Source organism: Prorops nasuta, unplaced genomic scaffold, assembly GCF_024137725.1.
Source record: "Prorops nasuta isolate Cenicafe-Biocafe unplaced genomic scaffold, Cenicafe_Pnas_1.2 PNAS00033, whole genome shotgun sequence".
Classification (NCBI taxonomy): Eukaryota; Metazoa; Arthropoda; class Insecta; order Hymenoptera; family Bethylidae; genus Prorops; species Prorops nasuta.
In genome coordinates this window covers 1434043-1455728 of record NW_027116830.1, presented here as the reverse complement: position 1 = coordinate 1455728, position 21686 = coordinate 1434043, and the positions used below count along the sequence as shown (strand labels likewise).

Sequence of the window (21686 nt, the reverse complement as noted above, 5' to 3'; positions counted from 1 at the left end):
CAATATTTATATTTATTAACGACTTATGACCTTTTTTTCCCTCGGGTCACTTGACCCCGAGTAAATAAATTGATTACCTCTTAATTTCATTAACCATTGTCTTTGTCGCATGTCAATCCTATATTTACAATTAATATTTTCTCTTTTCTCATTTTCGTCAAGCTTCTTCCACTCGCAATTTTTCCTCTTTCCATGATTATGCGGTTTTAGTCAGGATTCTATTAACGGATGCAATTGGTTAGGTTTTCTTCTGACGTCACGAGTAGTCATGAATGGAAGTTGCTTGATTAGCGCGGTATTAATCTTCTTACGGTGTTGTGGAGGCGCGTTCCTCGGCATAAATAATGGCAGAGGAACGAGCTTTGGGCTTATAATAGGTGCAGGTGGAAACATCGCTTTGCGTCATCATCTTGTCTCGTGATGGTGAAGGTGGTACCCCCCCTTGAGGAGTTACAGCTTACTAGCATGCTTGTTCGCCAGGTTATGTGCATTGTGCGCTCTTCGGCGAGAAGAATAAATAGTGTGGTATAGAAAGGTGGCAGGAGGGGGGGGGGGTGAAAGAAGAAACGCGCGCGAGTCTATTGGATTCTGGGTGTTCCATGTTGGAGAGAAGAAAAGAAAAGAGGAGCCGAAGGATGCGGGCATTAATTGCATAACGGCTGTACTCGTTTTATCCTTCGACGTGCCGCTCTAAACCTTAACTGGCGGATGCAATTTTCAACGAGTCTCACTCCCCCCCCCCCCCCCCCTCCCCCTTCATACCAATTTTCTCAATATCACTTTCCTATCTATCAACTAACTGCTACTCGGATATATAGTAAATACAGCAACACGAGCAAACAAACACCCCCCCCCCCCTCCTCCTAAATTCCTGCTATCCTTTCCCAGTATACCTTTGAAACTCTAAAATTACTAAACTTGAAATTAAATTATCCATAGTTTTCTTCCGAACGAATTTGTCTTCACCGTTTACCGCGAGAAAATAAAAATAGTCGTATTAGTTTGTTGTTGTTGTAGAAATAACTAAGCTTGTTACCAGATTAGCGTCGTATCGTTCTTAGAATGTGACTGGAATGAAACACGGTGGGATTTAACGAGAGTGCATTATCGACGGGATCCGTATGCGTTTGAGTTTGCATGAAAAAGTAATTAGCGGTTTTAGCCGGGAAAAGTAATTTAACTTGGAAAGCAATAATTGGTTTGTATAGGAGGACGATGCACGTGGCAGGATCGAGATACTCGCATGTCTGTTGCATTATGCATCGGTAAAGTAAACTGCTGATTGGTTTCAGTATACGAGACAAGTTTCCAAAGTTCTGCTTTTCATGCAAATAGAAAGTTTATTCCTCAAAGGGAGAGTCCGTGTTTATATTATGCGCTCGTAAAATCGAAGGGACAATTCAGCCAAGAAGGTTTATCGAAATTCGAACGCCAAGTGCCTCTGCACTGTGTTTTCTTTCCTACCCAATTTACCTGTCCCCTAATCCCTTCGGCTTCCAGCAGCGAGATAGACCGAGGTTAAACGATTGCCGTTCGGGAAAGCTCGGCTTGCAATTTATTCCACTGAAATGAAATCGTTATTACTTTCGAGGAATCGCGGTTTGCGTTGATTATGCGGAAAATAAAAAAGCGTCTTTGCCACATCCGAATAAAACTCGACCTACATATATATATATATATATATATGTATATGACTCGACTGACCACCGTATTACTCAGAATGTCATTCTAACGTCGAACCACTCCCAACACCCTCTCGTAGTAACCCAATAGCCAGTTGCGTGCACCACACTTACTCGCTTACACTCAAAATTAATTAATCTCAATAAACTAAATGCACGATATAACTGCGTATTTATGATAAACGCGAAGCACAATCTCTTTTATTTTCGTGGAAATTAAAATGCAAAAACTTGGGCATTGGAGTCTGTCTTAATAATAATTATTTGATCAGAAAAAAAGTGGCACTAGAATTTCTTCAGATATTTGTTTTCCGTTTGATCGACCTCAGCTCGCTAAAGATTTAACGGTCGAAAAAGCCCGGTGAGTGTGTTTTGTAGCTTCGTTAAACAGCTTTTTCGCATCGCTGCGTGACTTTTCGAGTGCAATTAGCTCTCGGAGTCTCAGTGCTGCGCGAGGCAGATTTCAGGGAAATTCTGCCTTTGTTATTGTTATTGCGCAGGCAAAAACAGTCGTGTCATTGACAAGTGGCTGATTCTCAGTGTGGCAAGAAAACACAGCGGATGGGTGTATAGTGTGTGTATACCAATACGCGACGGGTTTTTTTATATCGAGCCTCGTGTTGAATGCAGAGTTTGTTGACGAGCGTGCGCTCGACGTTAATTTCATAGAACAAGTCGTAAATAGCGACACGGTACAAAGGAGCTTATTACCTAAATCGTAAATATACCTCGTAAGCAATACACGATCCACTACACGCTGTGTGTTGATACTTCTCGAAGAGTTCTCGAGGGTCGACTGAAAAAGCACACGAGTAGCAGCACGTACATCGCAAAATTACGGAAAGAAATAGAAAAAAAAAGAGTCTCCTGGTAGCGGAAGGCCCATGACAAAAATACCCCTTTGCCTGAGACGGAATCTCGTGGTTGTAAAAATTCTGTAGCATTGGAATGCAAGAGTTTTTTTTTTTTTTTTTTTTTTCTTTGAATTATTTCGATGAAACGCTAAATTCTCGGTAAGCGAAGTAAACAAATCTGTGGCTTTGTCCAGTTTATGTTTTTACACGTGTAAAAAATGGGAGATTGAGTAGTGTGACGTCATTATAATGGTTAGAGAAAATGGAGGCTGACAAGAAGCACGATAACTCGGTCTCCGTAGGCTCGAAATAAAAACAAATAGTGGTCGCAGCATTTCCGCGCTATTCAACGTATCGTATTTCCCGGCTTTTTCAAGTCCACGTTCCAAGACGCTTAACTTCCGGCGAGGGAACGTAGTACGCGCTATCTGAATTCAAGGTTCATACACATCTTACACGCTATAGTTTCCTTCCTCCCTTCGACTCTCGACTCACTTCCAGATATTCAGATAAGCGTAAGAGATGCGAGACTTCTTTCAAATGCCTCCTTCTCTACATAGTTTAGTGCTCGGCCATTTACCTTTTAAACCGTTTTCATTCAACTCACAATTTCTTTCGTGGGTCTTCGAGCCACTTACCTCTTTCTTCCACTTTCTTCTCCTTTCATTCCTACATTTTTTTAGCGTGCACTGCGTGAAAAAAATCATGGAAGTATTTTTTAATTTTTATAGTTTGTAACTGCATCAATTTTTAGTTTAATTTTATATGACAAATAAGAGGTGTGGCATTTTTAGGCGTTTTAGTGATAATGTATTAATCGATGCGAGTGTAACGTATTTGCACTAAGATTGAACCTATATTGGAACACAGGACTAGATCGGTGAATGTTTAATTAATACATGAACATGATTATAGGTGCTGGGGTCTCTTGGACATTGGATGCACAATCCAATCTATGATTTTTAGTAAATCCAACTCCCTATAGATTGATATTAACGAGGGGATATTATTGATTGCATTTCTTGCTGATTATGGTCTTGTTAATACATTATAGTAAACCTTTCGCAATATAATCGAATAATTATTATTCTAATTACTTTTTATTAACGAGTAAACAAGTATAGAACACCTAACATTTTTTTTTCATTTTGTTTTAATCATGTTCAATAATAGTGAAAGCTCATGATTAATATAGAGAAATGGATTCTAAGGTGATTTTCTGACATAGATATTACTGTAATCATTTTTTATGTGTTCCTTGATTAAATGATAATTATTATTGTTCTAGTCAATACACGAGCTCTTAATAACTATTTAATTAGGGTTTTGTCTATACAGTATATACATATATATACACATTTTCGAATTAGCATACCTGAAATACACACCTTTTATACTAAAGTGAGATAAGAAAATAGTAAGTAATTAGGTATTATGTATATATAGGCTATAGATTACGTTTGAAAAGCCTATCGATTCAAAAATCGCAATTAGGCCAAATGATTGTAAGAGAAAAATTCCTATATTATTTTTAATTTTTGTCTACCTTAGTTAAAAAGTAATTACAAATTAATATTTGTTTAATCCAAAGTTTTCACTTGACTATTTAAATTTAAACAAATTTTCATCTTTAATAACACTTTAATTAAAGATCAGAACAATTCTTTAGATATTTTTGCTATAAAATATTTAGTTTTATATCTCGTATTGGTTTGAAATTTAATTTAGTCACCTTCCAAATTGATAAACTACAGCTCGATAAAACAATTATTTAACAATATTTATACTATAGTATGCTTGTGATTTTATCTATGTTTAGTATAAAATTTAAACTGATCACCCTGTATATCAACAAACCATTGCTCGTACATATATATATACTGATATCACTATCACGATTCATCATAATTAAACGATACATAATCTCGTATAATATAACACACCCTATGGTTTAATTGACCATTCTCCAGGGTATAAAATATAATTTAGTATTCATAAATTTTAAGCAGCGAATGAATATGACTGAAATGACAAAGTGTAAGTACGCAGTGGTCTCCTTAACATATTTTGCACGAAATTCAAGTTTCGGCCCACTCGCGTCTAGTAATTTCGCTTCCTAGCAAACTTTAAGACAGTTTCGAGTTTCCGGAAAGCTTTGCCAATTTCGAAGTAGCGAACTATATTTGGAAAGGTCCGTTTGACGTTTGCTGCCAATAAAAGCATTCGTGTAGTGCACGCTCGACTTTCCATTCATACCTCGCAATGCACGAACGTATAGTATATATATATATATATATATATATATGTAACTACATTGTAGTAAACACACACACACACATCCAGAATACGTCGCGCGAAATCGTTTCAGATTCCACAATCGCAATTAGCGGATGCGTCAAACTGTATAAAACCAGATTAAAAGGCCCGAGCGTGAAATGATATTTTTCCGTAAAATCCAAAAAATATTCTGCGCGTTCCTCATGGTCGACGAAAAGAAATTTCTCTTAAAAACGCGGTTTCTCGGTAAAAGGGGGAAGTTGGGGCGAAATCGGGAGAGTTATTCCGCAGTAATTGCATCGGTTAATCCGCTGGTGATAATTAAAAACGTTTTATAATGCTCGAAGGTTCTGCGTACGCTAGATAGACCGGACTCGAGCATCCGATTACATTAGCGATCAAGTGCTGCAGTATTTCTCTGTGTTCTCCCTGTATACTTCACACGTGGTAGTATGTATATACGTGTACACACAAAAATGCTTACATCCGTGAAGAGAAGATAGCGAGCTTATCGGCCGCACGCTTGCCGAGCTTCCCAGCTCTCAGTCGCTTTTCGTCTCTCAATCGGTTTAACCTCGACACTGTCGCATCCACTTCTTCCTCCTCTTCTTCTTCTTCTTCTTCTTAGTTCTTAGTTCTTACTTCGACTCTCTTCGAATCTTCTTACCAAGTGTACCCGACTCTTCAGTGCCACTTGTGATTTTTCTATAATTTCTAAAAGTGCAAAGGTTGAAAACTGGGAAATTTTTGTATTAGTAATTTCTTGTACTTTATTCGTAAAATTTATTTAAAATTATGTGTTTGAAATTAGTTGACTCAATAGCGTTGTTTCCAGGGTTTTCTATACAGTGTTTCATTGTTTAGAGAGGTTTAAGTGAATATTGTATATCTTCGAGTGGCGCCATGAGTTTCCCGGTCAGAGTGATACGTCTGTGTCATTAGTCATTTTCCTCAATGTGTTAATTTACTTTATTCTTATGGAAAAAATTGTTTTATTATAAGGGAATTGTTGTTTTTACCATTTTTAAAAAGGGATTCCTAGAGAATTAGTTGACGCGTGCAATAGTGCTTTCTCCGTTTTCGAGTTTCCAATGATCTCTGAGGAGTTTATTAGTGACCCGTGAAAATTTGTCACGGGGTCTTAACGATTTTCCAAGGGTCCCTTTGGTACCTGCCATTTTCCCAAGCAGCTTGTGGAATTTTGCTCCTTCTCTTTTCCTTCCACGTGTTTGTTCTCAGAATGACCAATGAGTTTATTGCAAAATAATTTAGTCGAAATATAATTTGTAAATTATTTAAATGTAGGACGTGAAAATGTATTATTAGAAAATATAAAAAGTTTTTCTTTAAAAGAGACATTGAGAAGTAGGGACTAAAACGTGATTTTTTTCTACCAGATCCTGTTGCTCTGGAATTTCACAGCTCTTTCTTTCGCTTGGTTTTTAGGGTTGTGCGTGACGCCAATGATGGCTGAAAAAGACAGACTGCAGGAAGAACCGAAAATAAAGTAGACTGGCGCCGAGCGAGCATGAATATGCTCGATGGCACTTTGTTGCTTTTCTCCGGAGCCCCTAGAACGTTTGACAAATCACTGAAACTTTCGAGCTTGCATTTTTCCAAAGTCGACAGTCTCGTTCAAAAATCAAATTCTACTTTAAACCGTTTAAGCCAGGACTTTTATAAAGTTATGCGGACCGTGCAACAATTTTTCTCAAGATAATCCAAAACTTTCGGAATGAAAAATTACTTCTTTTCGGTTTTCGCATCCCTAAATTATTTTTAACCCGCAGTTTACTCTCTCTCTCTCTCTCTCTCTCTCTCTCTCTCTCTCTCTCTGCTACATATAAATAATAGAACCTAATAAATATACGGACTCGAGTATTTTATTTTGGAAATTTTTCAGCGAGCCATAAATTTTCGTAGAAACCAGTTTTTACTTTCTGAAGAAACACGTGTGTAAGGTCACGTGACTAACGATTGGATAGCGAGCTCTTCCCCGAAGAAGAAACTCGGGGTTTAATTTTCTCGAGTTGTCCAGCGTGAGAACATTAGAGCCATATGTGTGTGTGACAATTTTCAACCTTTCTCCACCGTCGTCCGTTTTCTAACCGTGAAAGTGTAATTTTCTTCGTTTCGCTTCTTTTGTTTGGAAAATAATTAGAAAAGGAAAAAGGAGAAGAGTGCATTATTGTTGTTATCTCGACGAAATAAAACTTATCGCAAAATGGATTGAAAATTACTCACGCGCCGAGTAAGCTGAAACTAAAAAGGATTGTAAAATCCAATTATATAATAAGTCGTAATGAGACTGTGTGTCCCAATAAAATACACACAAGAGCGTCTAACGTGCAACAACAATTCGATATCACGTAACACGATTCATAAAGAAATCTTCGGTTTCATAACACTCTTCTGTTTGTAAACTTGACGTTTTCTGTAAATGTGTCTCGTACTTGTCACGAACACCTTGTATACATGTTGTGTTACTACGTGTGTATTGTCACGTGACTTGTCCTCTTTCCTCGCAAGCAACAGCCCTGTGGTGCTTCAGTTCGTACGTTCGTCCGACAGAATTAAGAGCAGCTGAGTGCTCGTAACGCGACGACCTTTCGAATTTTATTCTATATCTATAATAATAACAAATGACTAGAACCGCGTCACGAGTGAATTGAAGCAGTTCCAAAATTGCTTTGGAATACGCGAATGAACGATATTCTCGTCACATGTTTTATCGTGCATCGAATCCCAATTATTTATAGTCCCTTATCAAAATTATTATGAGAAAGTCGACAAAAATTTCACACAGGAAAAACCTTGCTTAGATTCTGTGCTTATAATTATAGAATTAAATTATTCTTCCGACGGGGATCAACGTATAGCTTTCCATTTATTAAGGTGGACTCGGTGTGTGTGCGAGTGAAATTACACGGTGTGCCTTTGAACGATCGAGCTATTAATCAACGTAAACAATATTCCTTCCTCCAGACGATTAATCTTTCTTTCCAATGTATTTCGCTGCGCGTTAAGTGATTTTCCAAAAGCAGTTAATCCATAATAAAGCAGATTATATTAGTGTTGAGGTACTTGTACGAGAGGACACCACGTGACCACCGTGTTATGCTACTCGAGAGCTTCCTTTTCATTCCAATTTCTGTCCGTACGCCATAAACAGAGATGACTGTGAATTCGGAGTACCATTCGCTCAATAAAGCAACGTTGTTGATGCTTACGTGGAATCCGTGAATCTATATATATACGTTCGGCCCAAAATTGTGGATTCGAGTGAAGAAAATCAGTGAGCTATTCAGCAATAATACGGTGCTGTGATGGTGATTACATAGCGTTTGGAAAAACAGTCATGGATACCAAAAGGTTAATCGAGTTTTCCTACAAGTGTGTGCAGTTCGATAGTTAATTGGTATACACGGTGCGAGTTGGTGGTAGGTGGGACAGAAATATGTTGAAACATATGAACAGAACTGGGCGAACAAGGGTCGTCGTGAGGCGAAAGAAAGGTCGCTCTTTATCGAGAAGCTGGCCAGGAACACCCAACACCTTATCGGTAGCTTCTTCCGAGGTAATTTCCGAGAAAATTCATAAAACAACTTTTTTTTTTTTATTAAGAAAGTATACCCAAAGAGTTTAATTCAGTTACTACAAAAGTTTTTTTGATATAACTTATCTCTTGAAGTTACTTCAGCAACCTGGCAAAATTTTTACAAAATATCGACCTTGAAGGTAATATTTCTTTTATTTGTACTGTAGTATGTGCTGAGTATAATTACGAGTCTTACAATTTTGTCGTTGGAAACATTATTCGTGAATAAGTGTGATTTATAAATATATTATTCTCTTGTTATAGGAAAGTATATTGAAAGTGTTTGGGACAGTCTACGATTCATTTATTAATTTCTTGTAATTAATTTAACAATCTGGAAGATTTACAAAATGCTGAACTTTAATAACAATTTTATTTATGCTGTATTACATGTTGTGATATATCTACGGGATAGAGTCTCCCTCTATCCACCTAATAAATGTTTTGGTGTAACACCTAAGGAGAGTGGGGGATAAGGAGAGGAGACGACAGTTGTCGGGAAGCCCTTAAGGAATAAAGACCGTATATAGCCAAGGAGAATTTGAATTATTTTTCCCTATATATATATATATTACTAATCTACATCCTGAAAAATAGTATTGAGGCGACTAGAGAGGAAGCTTACAATGTGCTGAGTATAATTATGAGTTTAACAATTTTGCCATTGGGAAAATTATTCACGAATAAGTGTGAAATAATAATATAATATTCCAGCGTAGCTGCAGTAAATTATATTAACCGATCTCTAATCCTTTCACGTGTTGGTCATTGCGTGTCGTTGATGGGACCACGTGCACGTGGAGGATCTCGCCTACGCGAAGCAGCGAGAGACCCACGCTAAGCTAAACTCCTGCACCACAGACCAACAGCAGACCGAGCAGACAACAAAATTTATATTTTCATTGATAGCTGCGAAGATAAACGATTCGCTAATTACATTGTTTCATAATTACAGCTGGAAAAAGAAATTTAAAAGTGAAATATGACTTGGATTGAAGAATCTGAAAAATACTAAATATACATATAAGGTTTCATCTAATTTATTAGTAGTTAAAAATAAATAAACTGAGGGAATATTGGAATATTCGACTTTTTTTTTATCATTCTATACAATACACTGGCCTACATCAATTTGCTCCCGAAAAATTAAAACAATAAAAGTCTTTTATCCAATAGGATCCTTTTATTTCTAATCTCGAGAGAGAGAGAGAGAGAGAGAGAGAGAGAGAGAGAGAGAGAGAGAAATCGATGCAATATTCAGTTTACACTGTAAATTAAAAAAAAAATACACTGAATCATCTACAAATGGGAAAAAGGTTGGATTTAAATTTCAATCTTAACCAGCTGAAATCCCAGGCTGCCAATGAAATATTAAACATTTTTCCCTCGTCGCTTTGGTCGCGAAATCTCTGCGATCATAAAAAGTCTGCAGTTTATCGTTTAACAAAGGCGGTACGCATGCATTTCTGCATGGGTCTGTGTTTACACATTGCGTCACGCTCACCAATCATTCTGCATCGTTTTCGCGTGGTAAACGTTTGCCATTTTTTCAACAACATTCCCATAACGAAATATCAGCTACCACGCGAGCAATCTATCTTTTCAAGACCACCTCGTTGGCCACGCTGCCGCCATCGCCCCTGCGTACTTTCTCTCGTCCAACGTTATTTCCAATTTGTTCTCTCACGTAAAAATTCCCATTTTTGCACCAATCAACTTTTTTCTTTCACGAGGAAGTGACAATTATTGGAAATGCAGCGACGGCAGCGCGTAGAAGAGAGCGACTCTATATATTGATCCCGCGTTTTATCCGACGAACGTGTATTCTAGAAGGACCGCACCGGTCCGGTGTAGCTGCTGCTGCTGCTGCTGCTGCTGCTGGTGTTAGGAGGATAACGCTCGAAAGGAATGTACGTAGAGAAAAATAATGGACTTTCGCTCGAAAAGTGATTGCACATTATTTAGTTGTAACAAATTCGAGCGACAACGAACGTCTCTCTCAATGGAGAGTATATATACATAAGCAGCAGCAGCCTATCTACCGGAAGTCCGGCCTACGAGTTCCGGTCCGAAGCGCGCTCATTTCGTTGTCTCTTCTCTCTTTTATATTTCCCAACGAATACACCGATGCTGTCTATCATCCGAAAAAAAGAGCCCACTCGCGATACGGAAATATAAGCTAAGCGAATGAAAGTTGACGCAGCTGAATAACTACGACTACGGCAGGTGCCGAGAGTCAGCCATGATTATTCGAAAAAAGTAGCAAAATTTGCCTCTCCTTTCGCTCCAACTTGCTGGGTTTCTTTTATAAAGAATCCTAACAAGATTCCTTCCTCGATATCTTCATATTGTCTTTTCAATCTTGGGAAATTCGATACACGCGCGTCGCTAATTTTATTATTCTAATAAACGTATTGTAATACTATCAGATTTGCCAGCGTTGTGCGGTTTCTGACACGAGCATTGATTTTTCATTACAGATCGACTATCCGGAAGTTCATGGAGGAGGAAGGATGCATCGACCGGCGCACCCTCATCCCATCACCGACCACCGTCAGGTCAATTTGGTCTTTGACGATACGGTAATACTTTTTTCTATCTTACAAATTCTTACAGTCAGGTATAAAACTTTTGGTGGACCGTAAAACTTTTCAGACGTCCAGCTTTTACAGCTTCCGTGCTCCGTTAAGAACGCGTCATAACCTGTACCGCGGCAAATTTGGAAAGTTTGCGCTGTTATTGAGTCTTTATCCCGATAATCTTTGAGAGACCATCGTTTCTTTATCTGTTCTTAGTGCATTCTGGAAAGAAAACTCATTGTGCAGTAATTTTGTGTTAAAACAGCTTCTTGCTTTCGAAGAAAGAGCTTATTCAGCAATGTTTTGGTTTTGCATGGGTTTACTCTGGCTGTAATACCACGAAAAGCCTCGTGGCGGGTCTTGTTTTGTATACATAATAAGTGGCGTAAGAGGCAGATCTTTGCATAGGAGGAATAAGAGGTTATGTTCGACGCGCGCATCGACTTGTAAAGAAGACTCTGAATTTTTCTTTCATATATTCCTGTTCCAATCTTCAACACCCACTACTTTTTCCCGCAAAGGTTAGAGTGGAAATATCACGAGGTGAACTGATAGTAAAATTCGCCGTGTATAAGAGGATAAAATCCTTCTGCGCGAGGATTAATTTGGAAAGTGCGTTGGAGAGTGTGGGAGGAGAAGAGGAAAAGTGTGGCACGCTAGAGAAGCATATACGTATAACGGAGAGCATAAATGATTGGTCGTCTTGCAGTGGCCTTTGAGCAGCTATGCCGTTTCTGACGAGAGTTCTTTGAGAGAGCGAACCGGTAGACTGTTTTTCTCCTCGTAGCTGCTACGCTTCTCGCTCTCTTATTTTCTCTTCCTTACTCGACTACTAACACGCCGTCGATTGACCGAACGTCGACTCCTTAAGCTCGCTTCACACGAGACCAATATCCGAATCGAGAGCTGAAATCGCCGTGGGTGCCCGACGACCTCTTTACTCACTCCTCTCCTCATTAATACCGCAGCAAAGAACGCATTCACGCGTAAATTAGGCCCCTCGTGACTCTACGGTCGCCTCTATTATCCTCCAAAACAGCGGTTTATCATCAATCAACATTCCTGAGAATCCGCTGAATTTACGTTCTCGCCTCGCGCAACTTCGTATACAGCGCAGCGGTGTACTCTCGTGCAATGAAATTGGCCAATTGTGGACCTTGAAAATTTTGCAGTCGCCGGCTGTTTTCGTACGTAAACACAGGGCTATCGATTAATGCGGATATAAGGGTGCTTCGGAATGGGAGAATATTTTAGAAGGAGGGTGTTTGTTTTTGAAATTAGGATATAGATTGAGTAGTTTGCAGTCGATTATAGGGATCGGAATTTGCGAAGGGGAAAAATTGGGGAGAAGAGAGGATGCTGAAGCTACAGGTGGGCCCCCTAAAGGGAGCCCCCTATTCTAACGGACCTGAGCTGCCGCCCGGCGCGGCAGGTCACGTGACCCTAGCATACCTAGACGGGGGAATGCCGGTGGAGCGGAGTGTGGATGCGGAACAAGTTGAGGGGTGGGGGTTACAGTCAGAAGAGAAAGGGACAAGAGAGAGGTTGAGCGAGTCAAATGAGTGAAACAGAGACAGTTTCTTTCGTTCCTCCCGTGCGTATGCGTTTCCCTCAACTAATACTATGAAAAACTGACGACCGCTGATGGACATTGGACATTCGGGACATTTACTGACGGTGGTGGCTCATGACTATTGCAGTCGGTGCACTCGAGAGGAGTCGTCATCTAGCAACTATCATCTACCGCTTCACCGAGTTCGAATACTCGTCAACACATCCGTTCACGATCCATCCACCATCTTACGACCATTTCCTCAAGTGTCGAAAACATTTATCGAATTCTGACGAGCGCGCGCAGATATTGCACACTCTCTAACACATTCATATACACACACACTCGCACACACGTGCAACTGAGGTTTCGGTGCCTTAAAACTATATAAAATGAGCGAATTAGTGAAGTGAAATAGAGCGAGAAACGAGAGGAAAAGCAGCAGCAATACTAGCAATGAAAATGAATATACTACTAACACCACTTGTTTTTCGTATGATGGAGGATTGGTTGTGTGCACTAGGAGCGGCCTACTACTTGTTTTTACACAAAGAAACGCTGTAAGTGCTTCTTGTGCCGTGTATGCGTTGGTGAGAGTTGCGTTTGCAACAGGCTCCGTTGTTTTCGTGTGCGTGTGCTGCATGATCGAGGTGGTGCGGTGTAGTGGAGGAGGAAGAAATTAGTAGAGGAAGACGTAGCTGAAGCAGGTAGCACTGGTAATCACCAACACCCGAGCACCAAGGAAAATGTACGCTCCTGGGCTGGAAAGTTTCTCCTATGCTCTTGTATGCTGCGGTAAAGCCAAGGAATAGAGTTGGAAAGAAAGTTTTGTTTGGTGGAAGGCAGGATGGACGCCTTCGGCATGTATCAAGTGAGTCCAATGACTTCGCCTACTCAAAATGGCCCTGTATGGTGACCTTTTTCTCATTTCACATTCGAAACTCGTAGGGAACTTTGCATTTTTCTTGCTATCCAATCTACTCGACTCTACTCCATAGTGCCTTTGTACACTTGGGATGCTCAATCTGACAGATGTCACGATGTTTTGTTTTGCGATATCCCATGCCAAATATCTTTGTGTAGTTCGATGATGCGTGCGTGATAGCGTGATGTCATGTTTAAGAACCTAACCTAGCCTTCTGGCAAAGGCTACTCCATTCACGCCCATTCTTGGTATTTACCGTTCTCTCCGGGACGAATAACGACCGCCTTCTTCTGCTCTCTCATGCTATATTTTATATAATAGAACGACTTTAATGCTTTAATCCCTGATGATCTCTAACCAAACATGAGTTGGATAATCCTGCTGCAAAAGAATGGGCAAACTTTTTAATTGTAACAGGTTTAATTATGTCAGAGGGATATCAAATGATAAAGAGTATCTTTTGTTAAATGCAGACATCAGAAAACATTCATGGGCTCAGAGACTACTAAGCGTAACTTGAGACTGTGAGAATAAGGCATCCCGCTTTATGTTTTCTGATTCTGCTTTAGTGATCTACTTAGTAAATAATGACTAACCTTGACACTTTATACCATTTATAAATATTTAGAAAGACAATGATCAAGTTTTGTAAGTTAACTAACTTATTTCTTTGCTTTGCCTGGCAGTTTTCACAAGGCCTGACTGGGAGGCCTGAACTCTATCAAAAGTCAAACCGAAGCAGCCATTCGAGTGATACAAGCTCGGCCTATAGTGGCTCAGACACAATGACGTCTGTACAAAGCTCCTTGGATGCTGATGCGGATGAGGTGGACCTTTCTGGTCTAGTAGAGTCCATAGTTGACAGCGATGAAGAGGAAGATCTTGCCGAAAGCACAGATGTATGCTTTTTAGATCACATTTTTAAATCTTAAATAAAAGTTTAACTGTTTAATTGATTCTCTTTTGCTTTTGTAGAGCTTAGCTCCACGAGATACTGTACGAGAATGCCTGGATAAAGATCCAATGGATAGGACAGAAGAAGATATAGAAATACTCTTAGAGTTTACGCAACAGTTAAAGGCATTTACGAACATGACTTTGGCTGTTAGGCGGGCTTTATGTGCTGTTATGGTATTCGCAGTAGTGGAGCGTGCTGGAATGGTAGTTCTAAATGATGGGGAAGAATTGGACAGCTGGAGTGTTCTTATCAATGGTACTGTTGAAATTGAGCACAGTAATGGTGAAGTTGAGCAGCTTCATCTCGGCGATAGTTTTGGAATCTTGCCTACTATGGAACGACTGTTGCACAAAGGTGTTATGAGAACAAAGTGAGTAAAATGAAAACAATTAAGAACTTACTGTCCCTTTCTCAAATTTATTTTGGAAAAAAATTTTGTCTAAATGCGTCCTTTTTCGCAGATGCGATGACTGTCAGTTTGTCTGTGTCGCTCAAGCAGATTACTTTAGAATACAACATCAGGGAGAAGAGAATACCAGAAGGCACGAAGAGAATGGAAGAGTAATTTTAGTAACGGAGCTGCGAGGAGCTTTAGACGGTGGTGCACGCAGAGGTCACGTTGTAATCCGTGGTACACCGGATCGTTTGATGCTTCAACTTATAGAAGAAAACAGTATTACAGACCCAACCTACGTAGAAGATTTTCTGTTAACTCATCGAACATTTATAGATAGTCCACTTTTAGTTGCTACTCAATTACTAGAATGGTTCGAGCAAGCGCAAGTGAGGGATCGTGTTGCGCGCGTTGTTTTGCTCTGGGTCAACAATCATTTTACCGATTTCGAAACAGACCCCGCAATGATGGAATTTTTGGAAGAGTTCGAGACTGGCTTGGAGCGGGAAAAAATGCATGGACAGCAAAGTTTACTGAATATTGCGTGTGCAGCGAAGGCAAGAACACGAAACGTAACATTGGCAAGGCCAAGCAGAGACGAAGTTTTACACTTTAGTATTTTGGGCGGCTACGAAAGGAATTTTGGTATTTTTATATCACAAGTTGATAAAAGGTCGAAGGCGGAAGACGTTGGTCTGAAGCGAGGCGATCAAATTTTGGAGGTGAATGGACAAAGTTTCGAGCACGTTAATCATTCAAAGGCACTTGAAATTCTTCGTGGATCGACTCATTTGAGTATTACTGTAAAGTCTAATTTACTTGCCTTCAAAGAGATGCTTCAAATGCCAGATAATTCTCCTCGGCCAAGGGGTAGAGTGAATAAGCCAGAACTTCCTAGGCTACCATCCGATACTCGAGCGAGGCTCTCAACGCACGTAGATCCAATAACTCCCGTAAATCCTGTAAATCCAATAGTGGGAGTAGGAGGTGTACCACTGTTAATTTCCGACAACAACGTTTCTCCGTGCAAAGACGTGAAAAAGGAGCACAAAGGCTTTATGACGCTTGGCCCTAAGCGAAGATTGCAGAAAGCTCTTATGAAAATGAACATACTGCCAAAGAATACAATAAACGACGGGGTTCATTTGGATGATCCTCTGGCACCTCCACATACTCCTCCCGGAACAGGTGTTTCTCAGAGCGGTACCAATTTATATCATTCTAAAAGTAACCCGGATCTCACCTCTTTATATTGTTACGACGAGCGTGGACCTGATTATCCCGAACACGTGCTTAAAGTTTATAAAGCCGATCAGACCTGCAAGTATCTCTTAATTCACAAAGAAACCACGGCACACGAGGTTGTTATGCTAGCTCTTCAGGAATTTGGAATAACGGAAAGTAGCCCTAATTTTTCGTTAGCCGAAGTGAGTGTCGGCGATGGTGGTATGATCAAACAACGCAGGCTACCCGATCAGATGCAAAATCTGGCGGAAAGGATTGGGCTAAGTTCGCGTTATTATTTGAAAACAAATGGTATTTCGGAAACACTTGTAGCAGACGACCAAGCACCGGAACTCATTCGCGAATCACAAGTTCATTTTCTTCAGCTTAACGCGGTCGAAGTAGCAGTTCAATTGACTTTCCAAGACTTCAGTATATTTAGGTAAAGTTTTTATAGTTAATTACCAATTCTTTGTTATTTCATAACAAATAACATATTTCCATTTTAAACGTTAACTTTCTTCTCGTATCTGATATGTAGGCAAATCGAATCTACGGAATACGTGGACGATTTATTTGAACTAAAGAGCAAATATGGCGTACCTATGCTCAGTCAATTTGCGGAGCTAGTCAATAGAGAGATGTTTTGGGTCGTAACCGAAGTCTGTTCTGAACACAATCTCGTTCGACGCAGTAAAATTATAAAACAATTCATCAAAATAGCTCGTGAGTTGCAATAAAAACTTGTTTTTCTCAAAACTCCATTTATATCAAGAAAATTTACATGTATTTATACATAACATATTTCTAATTCGTAGGACAATGCAAGGAATGCAAGAATTTCAACTCGATGTTTGCAATAATTTCGGGTTTGGGCCATGGTGCTGTGTCGAGACTGAGAGCCTCTTGGGAGAAGCTACCTAGCAAATATCAAAGGCTATTCAGTGATTTGCAAGACTTGATGGATCCTAGTCGTAACATGAGCAAATACCGACAATTAGTAGCGTCTGAGCAAACGCAACCTCCAATAGTGAGTCAAGAACATTCATACACAGTGCGCTCATCTTTTTTGCTACTAGGTGTCAAAGGTGTAGCGAAACGCGAGAAGGTACCTTACGAAATTATTGCTATTTTTCTAGATACCCTTTTATCCAGTCGTGAAGAAGGACTTGACTTTTATACACTTGGGTAACGATTCAAGAGTGGAAGGTTTGGTCAATTTTGAGAAATTGAGAATGATCGCGAAAGAAGTTAGAACATTGACAAATATGTGCTCCTCGCCATATGACTTGTTAACTATGTTAGAAAGAGGGGGCCAGCCACCAAGCTCGGCCATGGTTGCATTGAACCAAATGACCACAGGGAATCAAGGTAAAACTTTTATACACTAATCCTAAAAACTATTTACTCTCTCCTCATGTATCTCATTTTCATAAAGCGTAAACTAACGTGAATTTTATCTGTAGGAGGGCAAACTGCAACGGTTAAACGTCGAAAGAAATCAACGGCCGCCCCGAATCCTAAGAAAATGTTCGAAGAGGCCCAAATGGTCCGTAGAGTAAAAGCTTATCTGGCTAATATGAAAGTGATCACTGACGAGGAGCGGCTGCACGCACTCTCGGTGGAGTGCGAGCCCCACGCCGGAGCTGTTGCGATAGCCGCTGCGGTACCTCTCGGTGGAAATCGAGGGAGGAGACACCCATCGCCGACCTTATCAACCACCAGTAGTGCCAGCAGTACCAGCGAAGGCAGAAAAAGTATACAAGGTTTGATACTTTATTACTAACAACAACTAGCTTAAAAATTGGCTCTTTTGCGTTTGATCAGAAAACTAACACATACTAGTTCGATGCAGTAATTACTAGACAAAATTTTGTGAATTATTCAGTAGTTACGCTCTATATATATTGCTAATACAAGTGAATCAGTAGGTTTTTGGAACACAGGTACAAAATTCGGAGCAGCGTCGCCACAGGCAGTGAGGAAAATGTTGGCACTTTCCGACCCTCATAAGACTCGGCCTTACCAACCAAAGCATTGTCCACCACCACTACCGGTACCAGGGCTAGCCTTGCACTCGAGTGGTTTGGAGCCTAGCCCCGGTGCACCCAGAAGGTTGGGATCCGGAAGTCGAGTTCCTATGCATGAGAGATCTCACAGCGACACTCCTCCAAGTCTGCCTCCGCCCGTCGACTTAAGTGCGGAAAGTAGTAGCGTGACCAGCTTAAGCAATTTGCAACCCTTGAGGAAAACATTGACGAGTGGTGAGTTACGTTTTGTACCTCGATGAGTGTGTGAAACGAGATGCTGTTAGGTTAACGATAATCAGCCGTTAGCTTAGAAAGAGAGGAGAAACGAATGAAATGAGAGCGATTAATTGACTCGTTGAGAAAGAAAGCAAAGCATCTCGTGAAGTACCATCATCATACGCACCTTTATGCTCGTAAAGTACACACAGGTCAGGTTACGCAATAAGAAATTCCATTGTTATGCACGCTGCACAGTCGTTTACTACGCCATTCATAAATGTTCCATGTTATTTAGCTTATACATACATACATATATATAACACATCCTGTAAACCGGGCGTATTGGCGCGCGCTTTTCTTATTCACGAATACCTCAGTCCTTATCCCACGAAGAAGCACGGTTAATTTCAATCCGGAAATCACACCATGGGACATACGACGATGTCAGTGTAATAAAATACAAACTCTCGTTAAACAACTACGAATCGTATTTATAGAACTGTTTAAACAATCGATTCTTTTTTTTCTTTCATTAAAATCTTGAGTCTCGAGTAAAGAGTGACAAAGCAAAGTCAGGAAAGTGTTGTTGTAAAAAGAGACTCTCGAGTCACGCTTTGCTACTTACATTAGACGTACGTAGAGAGTAGTCGCTTCTAGTGAAACCGTAGTGAAAAATATTGGCAGTGGCAGCTGTGCGAGCGCTTTGACATAAGAGAGAAGATTTTATTTTGAGCAGTATTGAATTAGGAGAGACGTATAGAGAGGAAATAAAATAAGAAAGGAAATAGAAAAAGTGTGGAGTAATTAGATTAGAGCAATAGAGGCCAGTGCAGAACAATAATTAGGCCAGAACGTGTAGTGATAGAAGTATGTTGCGGACGTATGCGTAGGTTCGGTGACGAGCAGTGACAGCGGTCACAGTACGCAACTGGACAGCCACAGCGGGAGCAGCGTGGAAGCAGGTGGGAGTCCACCACCTCCGCAAAGACGCCATTCGGCCATGCAAGGTACGTAATGAACGTGAACAGAGAAAACATAGTTTTGCTCATACTTCTTCCTTCCTATTGCCCATAATTCCGTAGACTGTAGATCCATAGTAGAGAGAATCAATGATAGTGATGACGTCATCTATTTAAGCGAAGAAAGCCTTTCGGTTCCCATGTGTGGAGTAACGTTGCAAAGAACTAACGATATTTAACGGTAAGACTAATATCAAATAATAAATGTTGCTGTTGGTAATTTTTATTGAAACACGTGGCTCAATTATGGAACTAATAACGAATGCTAAATACCGCGGTTAAATTGTATAAAATGTTCATGAAAAAAAAAAGAAAAAAATAGGTGACGCCATTGTTAAATAATTTCTGGATTCTCTATGGAATATACCGGTTAGATATGCAGTTTACCGTATTTTGTAGCCAGAGAAACGAGTGATTCGTAGGAGTGTTGCAAGCAGGCTTTTGATTCTTCATGTTAACTTAAATCCGTTTTCTGTATCCTGCGGATCAATCGTCCATCGTATCTCTCTCGACTGAACTTTGATCTTGAACAAAAAAAACGTATGTCCCATGGCCACTCATTCACTCTTCTCGTCACTTTAAAGCTTTCCTTTGATTCTTAAACTTTTGGATATTGCGGAGTGGCTGTTCTAAGATAGTTCTAGACTAGCTTATTATTATTGTTATACTCGCTTTAACTATTCTGCTTGCGCAAAATCGTAGCTTTCAAGCTTTCAGACGGGACACACTTTGTACAGTTGAATTAAGATACCTTTTGTATAATACACACGTACACGGGCTTAACGTTGTGCATAAATGGTAAAAATGAGGCTAGGTGTGAGCAAAGAGAGATTCGCTGCGGGTTCGAGATCGACTTTTGCCTCGGCTTGATCTCCGTAAGGTCTCTCGTTTGAGAGGAAATGCGTTGATTGGCTTACGCGTGTAAATTTGTACATAAAAATTGTCGTATGTGGCCTATGTGTGGTGCAGGGTCTAGTTTGAGAGGTGGCGCACCTCCGTTCCCCCATGCGGTCGCAGTGTTGCCTCCGCTTCCTGCCAACCACAACCACAATCATCATCACCAACACTATCACGATCATCGTCATCATCATCATCTTCACCAACCCCAAACTCCTCAAGGTGAGTCTGCCTGCCCTCTACTTGGCTACTTTTCGCTCATTTTCCAACTGGACGCATCGTAGCTTGGGCTATTTGCTTGTGTGTACATAGCGTAGCGAGCCTGGACACCGTTTTGCATGCGAGAACGATGCGACCAGCTCATATTGGTTCCGTTATTGTTTAACAAGGTGGCTGGCAAAAGCTTGATCTCTGTCTCACTAACGCTTCCTTGGAAAAAAGTCACGCGCGCACGGTACCAACGTGCGAGAGTACGAGCCACTCACTCTCTAAGTGTGCGTGTGTGTGTACTGTATGTACGTGTGTAACGTCCGCTCGCAGATTTGCCAAATTCTGCAACGAGCTCCATTCACGTACGTGCGTGTCTTCAGGATTAACGGCGGATGGCTTCTTTTCAGACGCTCTAACTATACAAGTAGAACGGGTTCCCGGAGGTTCCTGTATTCTTTGGTCAGGTCTCTAGTCGAGTCGTGGACAAAGTTAGTGCATCTCCGGTATTTTCAGCCTCTTTACCGAGTACGATGCTTGCAAAGATTGTTATTGAACATTATACCATAGCTGGGATCTCTGCCTAGTAGAATGAGGACACTTCCATGCGAATTGGGTCAGCTTCGAGGCTAAATTTGCTGCGCTATTTTGGCGATTGATTAAACGATTGTATTCGTATAGAATTAGTGCAATTTCAGCTTTAACGGATATTTTAAAGAGGAGAGTAAGGAGAAGAGGTTGGGGCGTGAAGATTTTTTAGAGAAATCGAGAGCAAGACAGTCGAGGGTTTTCAGGTACTACGGCGATAGGAGGAAACATGGGTCTTGGAACGGCTTTGCCTCCCGGAGCTGTCATCACCAATGTAATGTCGACGATGAACGCTGTACGTCCTGGGATCCTTAGTAGCGCACAATGTCGTCAACCACCGGCTTACAAGGTAGCGGCGCAAATGGCAAGGTTGCACAGGCTTGGTCGTGCACACAGCCACGAAGGAGTGACCTATCGGACCGAGCACGAAGATGGTACTACTACCCTACTTCTTCACCACTTTTATCATGTTTTCCACAATCTATGATTACCGAAGCTTATGCTGTCATAAATGAAAAATTCTTTTCTTTTTTTCTTCCTTTTGGTGCCGCTGGAGGGAACGCGTTTGATGTGTGGGGGATACACCTCCACGTCACTATGTCCCCATAGTGAAGCAACGTCCACTAGAAAACCTCCAGTGACACACGAAACTCCATCGACAGTCACCCTGAAGTGTATCATAG

General features: G+C 40.6%; 1 protein-coding gene and 1 long non-coding RNA gene across 20 annotated transcripts in view; both read left to right on the top strand.

The window, feature by feature from the left end:
• Positions 1 to 21686, top strand: part of LOC136783491 (rap guanine nucleotide exchange factor 2-like) — a 111488-nt gene that overhangs the window by 87279 nt on the left and 2523 nt on the right. For 6 of the 19 annotated variants that reach the window (XM_066743696.1, XM_066743707.1, XM_066743690.1 and 3 more), the window contains 12 exons: positions 10892 to 10993; positions 14154 to 14366; positions 14443 to 14795; positions 14887 to 16485; positions 16585 to 16769; positions 16862 to 17097; positions 17183 to 17414; positions 17510 to 17809; positions 17975 to 18307; positions 19183 to 19299; positions 20281 to 20430; positions 21210 to 21437. In XM_066743696.1, coding sequence (XP_066599793.1) covers positions 10892 to 10993; positions 14154 to 14366; positions 14443 to 14795; positions 14887 to 16485; positions 16585 to 16769; positions 16862 to 17097; positions 17183 to 17414; positions 17510 to 17809; positions 17975 to 18307; positions 19183 to 19299; positions 20281 to 20430; positions 21210 to 21437 — 4048 coding nt within the window. Of the gene's footprint in view, positions 1 to 7387; positions 8391 to 10891; positions 10994 to 12602; positions 13414 to 14153; positions 14367 to 14442; positions 14796 to 14886; positions 16486 to 16584; positions 16770 to 16861; positions 17098 to 17182; positions 17415 to 17509; positions 17810 to 17974; positions 18308 to 19182; positions 19300 to 20280; positions 20431 to 21209; positions 21438 to 21686 lie in introns of those variants that run through there. The other 13 variants (XM_066743703.1, XM_066743699.1, XM_066743693.1 and 10 more) reach the window with 13 other exon arrangements.
• Positions 8428 to 9493, top strand: LOC136783494 (uncharacterized). Its single transcript, XR_010824272.1, has 2 exons — positions 8428 to 8551; positions 8676 to 9493. It is a non-coding gene; the product is annotated as an uncharacterized lncRNA (long non-coding RNA).